This window comes from Parasteatoda tepidariorum, chromosome 7 (assembly GCF_043381705.1).
Source record: "Parasteatoda tepidariorum isolate YZ-2023 chromosome 7, CAS_Ptep_4.0, whole genome shotgun sequence".
Lineage (NCBI taxonomy): Eukaryota > Metazoa > Arthropoda > Arachnida > Araneae > Theridiidae > Parasteatoda > Parasteatoda tepidariorum.
In genome coordinates, this window is record NC_092210.1 from 63,319,349 (window position 1) to 63,328,108 (window position 8,760).

The 8,760-nt window shown below is 27.6% G+C and overlaps 1 protein-coding gene across 1 annotated transcript; it reads right to left on the minus strand.

Moving 5' to 3' along the window:
- Positions 1-1,058: 1,058 nt before the first annotated feature.
- LOC107444141 (small ribosomal subunit protein uS7) lies at positions 1,059-8,486 on the minus strand (the record flags this gene model as incomplete). Its single annotated transcript, XM_016058227.2, is given in 5 exon segments — positions 1,059-1,176; positions 4,120-4,347; positions 5,673-5,882; positions 7,863-7,987; positions 8,304-8,486. Coding segments are annotated over 4 exon segments (624 nt in total). The 3' UTR covers positions 1,059-1,107.
- Between the last annotated feature and the right edge of the window lie 274 nt (positions 8,487-8,760).

Genomic DNA, 8,760 nt, shown 5'->3' on the forward strand with positions numbered 1-8,760 from the left:
ATAATGCTTTAACTAGGAACACCATTTCATCACACAGCAAGTGAATCAATGGTGTTTCAGTTTTTAAAAGACCTAAATTTTTTTTTAATATTGCCAAAATATTGCTTTAAAAAAAAGAGCTTTTGGCAAAAGAAATTTAAATAAATTCAATATTGNCCCTTTCAAAATTGTTTTAAATTTTTTTCTTTATTAATCGGCCAAAAAAAAATTATGTTTCTTTTGAGAGAGAAAATTTTTGTAACTTATATCGTCTACATAGATTTAGACACTAATTAACATATTTAAGGTCACCCCTTTGAACCATTATGCTAAGAATCCTAGAATGTGAAGATCAGATCATTAATCAAGATTAGTTATTCAGGGTGGTCCTCCTTTTTAGTGCACTGTACTGTACATAAGTTAAAGAGCCTACAAAATTTATGATGCCCATATATTACATTCTAATTGTTGTATGCAGAAAAGACTTGAGACATGCTAGCTGCTCTTCAGAAAAGTTTAGTACAGTTAGTAAGCACAACTAAAGGCTGCTCCACAAAAAGCAATTTTTCATTTATAAGGCAGGGTAAGTCTACCTTCAATTTTATGAAATTGTATTAAATTTGAAATATATCAGGGGTCTACAAAAAAGCAAAGTTTCTAAGAGCTAGAATGTAATAGCAATGGAAAACCGGGCAACTTTTTGCTTTTATTTAATAAGATATTGGACACTTTGCTAGATACTAGGGAAGGTTTCAATAACCTCAAAATATTGACCTGAGTAATTTAGTGGCTGATCCCTAAATTCGTTTATTTTAATACGTCACTAGATAATTCAAATAAAAAAGTTTTGTTAAGCCAAATTAATTAATTATTGACTAGTATACAATGCTTCCATTGATTTAGTTATCATTCAACATAACTAGTTATCATTCAACAGTATCATAGTTATCATTCAACAGTATCATAGTTATCATTCAACAGTATCATAGTTATCATTCAACAGTAAAAAGAATAATAATAAAAAATTTTCGGTAGGATAGTTAACTTTTTTTAGAATTTAATTAAATTAGAGAAACACATTCTGGCAAATAAAACTTTATTTGACCACAAGAATAGTTTACTAGAAATTTAACGATTAGATTTAGCAACACGTTCCAATTCGTCTTTCTTCTTAATTGCATAACTGTTTGAAGATCCCTAAAATTAAGAAAATACAATTAATTAACAACAATACATTTAAAGATCTTAAGATCAAAAAAATACGATTATACACAAGTAGCATTTAATTCTTCAGCAGCTAACCAAAATTGAGTTAATTTCCACAAGTTTTTTGAAGCAAGAAAACCTGCTGAATTTAGATCCACAAAAGGAGAAACCAACAACACTCAATGTGTAATCAATTGCTTTATCGATCTTGATTTATCGAAGCTTTGACAAATCAAGAATTAGTTAATATAAGCAAACAGTTTAAATAACATTTAACTGAAAATTTAATATTTTTTAAGAAAAAAGATATCTGGAATTTAAGAAATATTAAGAATAAAAAAATTAGTACTACAATTATACTATATCATTCTAAAGTAAAGTACTTGTAACAGGGTTGGATTTTTCTAGGGCTGGTTTCTTTTTTTAACATTGGAGACATTTTATTTGATACTAAATCATGTACTATACTAGCATTATATACAACTGTAATTATAATTTAGACAACTATTATTATTACTATTTCAATATATTTAGATTTCTATTATTTTAGGACACATATGCTCGTTTATTCAAGAATTGCGTAAAATCAAATGAATTTTTTTTTTATTTATACAAGCTTTATTTTCCACTTTTTACTTTTTTTTAAAGCTAAAATTTTGTGACGAAATTTTTTTTTTTTAAAAAAAAAAACTATTTATTGGGAATATTAGGCTCTGAAAATTGTCAACACCCATGCTTAAATGTACATGAATATTTCCAATATTAATGAAATAATGTTAATTTTATTACTGTATAATTAGTTTATTTTACTGATTAATGAAATAATTATAACTTATAAAAATTGTAATGGTTTAAAGGAGTTAAAAAGCTTTTCAATCAATCAGTTCAAGGGTTTAATTTAAATTACTATTAATATAGTAGTTATTAAAATAAATTTCTTAGATAAATTGCATGATATTTTATTATGCTATAGTTATAACTTTAGTACCTCTACTTTCTAGACTATGCAGCTGTGCATCAATAGAAAGAATAATTTTGAATTTCGGTCTTATTCATACAAAACTGAAAAATGAACTTTGAATACAAAAGGCTCCAAATCTTTTTATACGTTAGGGAAAGGAGTTAAAATGGGAGTAAATGAAAATGAATTTAGAAACAATAAGACACATCAATTCCCCAACAAATCAATTTGACACATTTTAAGTAGGGCATTACAGTAGGGAGCCGATTATCCAGAACGATCAAGACCATCGCTATTCTGGATAACTGATTTTTCCGGTTTTCTGAATAGATACAAAAAGTCTTTTTTATTGTTAAACTAAAAAATATATATATATTTGGAAATAATCTTAAAAAGATGAAAAACGATGTAGTAATACACTAATGATTATTTCCAAAATGATGGTAAGGTAAACATCTTTCAAAAAAGAAAGAAAAATCCTAAAATCTTATGAGGAAAAAAAAAAATTTTTTTTTAAATGGCGGGAAATTTGAAATTTTGTTCCGGTTTTCCGATTTCCGGATAACGGGTTCTGTACAGTATTTAATATTTTCTGCACAAAAAATTGGGTTTTTGACAGTAATTGTCATAACAATAATTGTCATAAATAATTCAGAAACAGGATTGATCATTTATAATTTTATATGTATATTCATTTATGATAGCTTTAAATTAGGCTTAAGCTAAAATGTTGGGTTTTTGACATGATGGAAAAACTACACATGAAACCTTATAAAACAGTCAAAAAGTTGCCAACCCTGCTTTGTAACCTCGCAGTCATATTTTATTCAATAAACGCCATCGATATTATTTTATTGATCCTTTTCGTTTTTGGAACAGTAATTATACAAAAGTTAGGGACACATACAAAATGGTGTACATAACGCAAAACATATATTCCAAAAATATTGATTTAACATATTAAAATAGACAGTCATACTAAAGTATGAATCTATCTCAAACATTTTCATAATAAAAAGTAATAATAAAATATGTAAACATGTTTGAAAATTAAATTTGTTGGGGACAACAGAGTAATAACATTTTACCTATTTTTTATCTTATTAAAATGAAATTTAAACGGAAAAGACATGCATATATAGATTTATTTTTACTCCTTGCGAGTACTTTAAGCGAAACGTAACATTTTAAAAATATTTTAATATGCAATATTACTTAAAGATGCAAAAGTTAATGAATTGCAAAAAGAACACTTTGTGTAATAACCCTACAATCCAATATCTAGTTAACTAGCCACATACATACTCCTCAAAAAATATCTGCTGTATCCTTGATTTTTCCAAGTTTGAGAATATGCACACAACATCATTAAAACAATATGATTAAAGAAATTAATTAAAAAATATTATGAGCAAAAAAAAATCATATAATGAAAACAAAAATTATAAACACACTTATAAATTGCTAAAGAAAAATTAGAAACAAACTTCAAGCTTTGGAGAAGATATTAGCATGTGCAAACTTAAAAATTGTTTCATTACCTAAAAGGCACTCATCTACTTATTGTTCCAGAAAAATAAAACAATTAATCTAGATTAATGATGATTTAGTCTAAATTTTAAAAGAGCTTTGGCTCAGCTACATAATGACAGATATGGACACAGGCAAGAAAGGGGATTTTCTTTTCCTTCCATATTAGGTTGTTCTTATCTTCTTTTTAGCATTTGCACTACATACATTCAATTTTGACATTCTTTTTAAAAAACTGGCAATTTTGAAATATGCAAATTTAATTCTACATCCCTCTTGTCTGTTAATTTTAGAGCTTAAGGTGCCACTGTTTGCCAACAACGTGACACATGTATTGTATATTACAGAAAAAATGCAGGCCTAAGAATTTAATAATTATGATATTCACACGAAACAATCAACACAGTATCAGAACATGAAAGGTTTAAAAATATCATAGCTACCTTAGCGGCATTCATCAATTCATCAGCTAAGCATTCGGCAATTGTTTTGACATTCCTGAAGGCTGCCTCTCGAGCACCAGTACACAAAAGCCAGATTGCTTGATTGACTCGTCGAAGGGGGGACACATCAACAGCCTGTCTTCTCACAGTTCCTGCACGACCAATACGGGTAGAATCTTCTCTGGGACCACTGTTGATAATGGCATTTACTAAAACTTGAAGAGGATTCTAAAATGAAAAAATAGGATAATAAACTATTCAGACAAAATAACTGGTGAAATCAATTACTTAATCTGCAAAAGTACAATATGTTTAAAACAAATTAATTAATGGATATTGACTGATACTGTTTTGGGTATTTTCGATCTAGGGTATTCTCACACACAGCTCTATGTACACAAACACATGGACGTACTTCATGGAAATTTTGTCATCACTAGGGAATAAAAAGAAAACTGCCTCTACAAAGAAGGTTTGTCTTTTCCTAATTCCCGAGGAAAAAAATATATATTTTTACACCTTTTTCAACCAATGCAAACGCAATTTAAAATTACATTCACATGATATAAAATCACACATTATAATTCCCATTTTCAATTTGGGATGTAAGGAATGTTTATATAAGTGCGTATATTTGAATTCCTAATAGCCTTTTCAAAAAAAATATTGAATAGAAGAATCATTGAATAGCATTACTAACACTCTGGCTCACTAAGGAGGCATGAAGTGAATTTGATTTTACCATTGATATCACTTATACAGGGTTGCCACTCAAATCTGGAAAAAAAGTATATTGCTTTCCCTGTATATTAAGAGTAACATGTAGCTACAGTTCCTATTTTGTTCTTAAAATAACAACTCTCTTGGTTCTAATCACAGGAAAAAATAAGGGGCAGTGGGCAGTTACAATTCAAAATTCAACACAACTTGAAATAAATATTACGGTAACAGAATATTTGTTAAAATACTTATACACCATATGGCATATTATTTGCAATTATATGGTAACAGAATGTTTGAAAAGAAATGGACAATGTATGAGCTTTTGTATTTGGACAACTGACATGCTTTCTTCTTTCTGCTGCTTTTCTTTTGCAATGCAACACTATTTTTGTCAGTGTTTAAAGACATTGGGGTTCGTTTGTTTTTTTTTTTTTTTTTTTTTTTTTNAAGACATTGGGGTTCGTTTTTTTTTTTTTTTTTTTTTTTTTCAAAAAATCCCTTCATTTTCCCAGTTTTCTAAGACTCATTTCATTCCCTGTATTTTTTCATTGCTGTGGTAGCTTTTTTAAGTCTCCTTAACATGCACCATATTTTTTTAAATATATACAAATAAAATATTTAAATTACTGGCAAACATTTTAACTTTCAAACTTTTACTTTATAACTTAAAACTTAAAAATTTTAGGTATAATTTGGGAAATTTGTTTTATTTTCAGGAAAACACACTATTTGGTTATGAATGAAAACATTATCAGATGGATTAGATCTATTATACTGCTACTTCTAAAAAAATAAATCAAGAACACTTTAGAATAGTGTACAATAAATACCTCATTAGTCATAAGATGAATGATTTCAAATGCATGTTTGATGATTCTGACAGCCATAAGTTTCTTTCCATTGTTTCGACCATGCATCATCATTGAATTTGTTAACCTCTCTACGATAGGACACTGAGCTTTTCGAAAACGTTTTGTAGCAAACCTTCCAGCAGAATGTGGTAAATATCTAGCATATTTTTCTTTTACAGCAATGTAATCCTATTAAAAATTAACAAATTCAAATATAACAATTTAAAATATTCTTACATTTAAAATTAATTGAATTCTTCTTCACACTTAAAAAGTATTTGAAATTCATTAGAAGAAAAGATTAGTGTAAAAAAATATAAAAATAAAACAATGTAAGCTTTATTTTATTAAAATGAGTATTTAGTTTCAAGATTCAGTTGTTGGAATAAATATATTGAAAATATCGGATTTTAAAAACTATGTGGAAATCAATAGAAATACCTATTAAGTAATTAAGAGAATCATTGTGTCCAAAAGTAAATACTCAAAAGCTCGATTCACATTTCCTATACTGTCTGAAGTATATTGGGATATTTAAAAACCAATATCAATATCTCCCAAAAATAGTATTTAGTTATCTAGCATTTATCCATGTAACCAAAATAGAACATAAGTTTAATAATACTGCATACTACATTTACATCAATTACATTTTAAAAATATTTAATTTTTCATTTTTAAACATATAAATTTATGTTTCATACAATATTAAAACATATATTTGTTGTTAAAAATGCATATAACATTCAAATTTGAAACAATAAAATAATAATCTTTGCAACTGTACATTTATCGACGAAATAAAATTGGGCAGTGATACCCGACATTCATGTGAGCGGGGCTACCCGAAATCCAATTTTTTTGTAAATTTTTAATTACTCTAACAATTTTTTACATACAAACTTCTTTCTTTGTGCAAATTAAACTTAAAACTAAGACTACATACTTTAATGCTGTATGTATAGAAAAAATTATTTTTTTAGTATTAAACTGAAGTTTAATGGAAACATTCAACCAATTTTTCTTAATTTCATGACTACAGTATTCAACATATTTTCAAAACTATTGTTTACCATGTTAACAGCTGCATAAATACTTGAAACTTTGAAAATAATATTTTTTTAATACAACAATTAATGTCCGATGGACAATTGACATGAAAAAATATTCTATACATATGAAATTGACAGTGGGCGGGGCTACCCGACTCTCCCCTATAACATAGTATCACCTAGAACATAAAGAAACTCAGAAATCACCAGAAAAGGATAAGAAGAATAAAGCCATGGAACACGAAATGCAAATGAAGAAAGAACAAAATGTTTAGACTTTAGTTGAACCTCCCAAAGATGGGACAACAGTATAAATAAAGGATGACATAAACAGAATAAAGAAGTTAAGAATCAATTGGTGGCACACATTCTGCGACAATGCCGCCGTGTTGTTGTGATTCTGCCAAGGAGGGATAAAGTAATTTACGGTTTAAAGCAAAGTGGTAAACAATGGAATATAGAGTTCACTAACATTTTATGCAACATGGTTTTGAGAAATACTTTGACATTATTGTGTTTACAGATTAAAATCTAAAGCTATACCTCTAATTTAGGTTGATATTTTATTTAAAGAAGATCTAACTGAAACAGATGAAAAACGGTTGATTTACTTTATAAATTGGAAATTCAAGAATTAGGCAATTAAACTATTAAGTGTTAACTTTGAAGTAACAAATAATGGTGTTTACTTACATCACATAACCTATATTGAGAAGTTTACCCAAATTTTAAGAATTACCTGATTTTTTTGGAAATTTTCCTTTTAAACCTGGATTTAAAGAAGTAAATGAAGATGAAATTTTTGACAGATTTAATAAAAAAAAAATACCCTTATAGAACTCTTATGGGATGTTTATCATTTTTAACTAACATACATAAGTAGAACAGACATAGCACTCAGTTTATAGTTTAAAACAATATTGCAATGGTTATTCATTTCAACACTGGAACATAGCAGTTGATAACTACTATATAAAGATCAATTACTCCCATATAACTTAAACACATTTAGCGAAGTAGTAAAAAATGAAATATACAAATAGCACGACATGCACAACAATGAATAATATGAAAAATTTAACACAATAAGTTTTTAATTTCTAGCTTTATGACTTACCGTTAAACTTATATCGCTAACTTGCACGTCACTCGAACTCCATTTGCCGAAAAGTTTAATTTCGGGCAATTCCTGTGCCATTGGTACAGGGCTAGGATCATCCCAAGTGTCTCCCATGGTGATAACTGAAATAGAAATAAAATTTTCACAAGAAATTTCAGAGAAATCAATTACTTAACACTATACATAAAAATTCACGATAAACCCGAATAACAAGAGTACTATACTTAACCATATTACAATGAAAAGTCAAAAAATTAGGCTACAAGCTTTTGATCTCAGAATTTAAACACAAAACATTAAAAAATAACAACGGAAAATAAAGTAAAATTTAATAATGTATTAATTATAGGACAAGCTAAGTAAGACACGTGTAAACGTGTAGAATTTACAACAGCAGTTGAAAGAAAAAAAGAACAAAACATTTTCAATTATACTTACATAATTTTAGTTCAGATGGAAAAAATCTAGCAAAAAGGAATTAATATTTAATAAATGAATGACAAAAAAGCATTTAATAATGGATACTCAGCGCCGTCACGATGAAAAATTTCCCAAAAGATTTAAATTGTAATGTTGAGATGTTTATTGCTAACAGTCAAAAATATTTATTATTAAATATTCCTAAAGCGACAAATATCCAAATCAAAATTAAGAGAAAATATTTCAAATAAAAATTACATGATATGAAAATGTTTAAAACAATCTTATTAAAATTTAATTTACATTCAATATATAGAGCCATTCTTACTGCACGCAAGCAATTCGCGTATTATGTGAATTAAGAGCTTCAAACAAGAATCTGATTGGCTAATTTTTCGCATTCAACCCGTCGCTTCCCGATAATTCCCAATGTTCTTAATTTTTTGGAAATGCTTACGAAGCGTTATTATTTTTC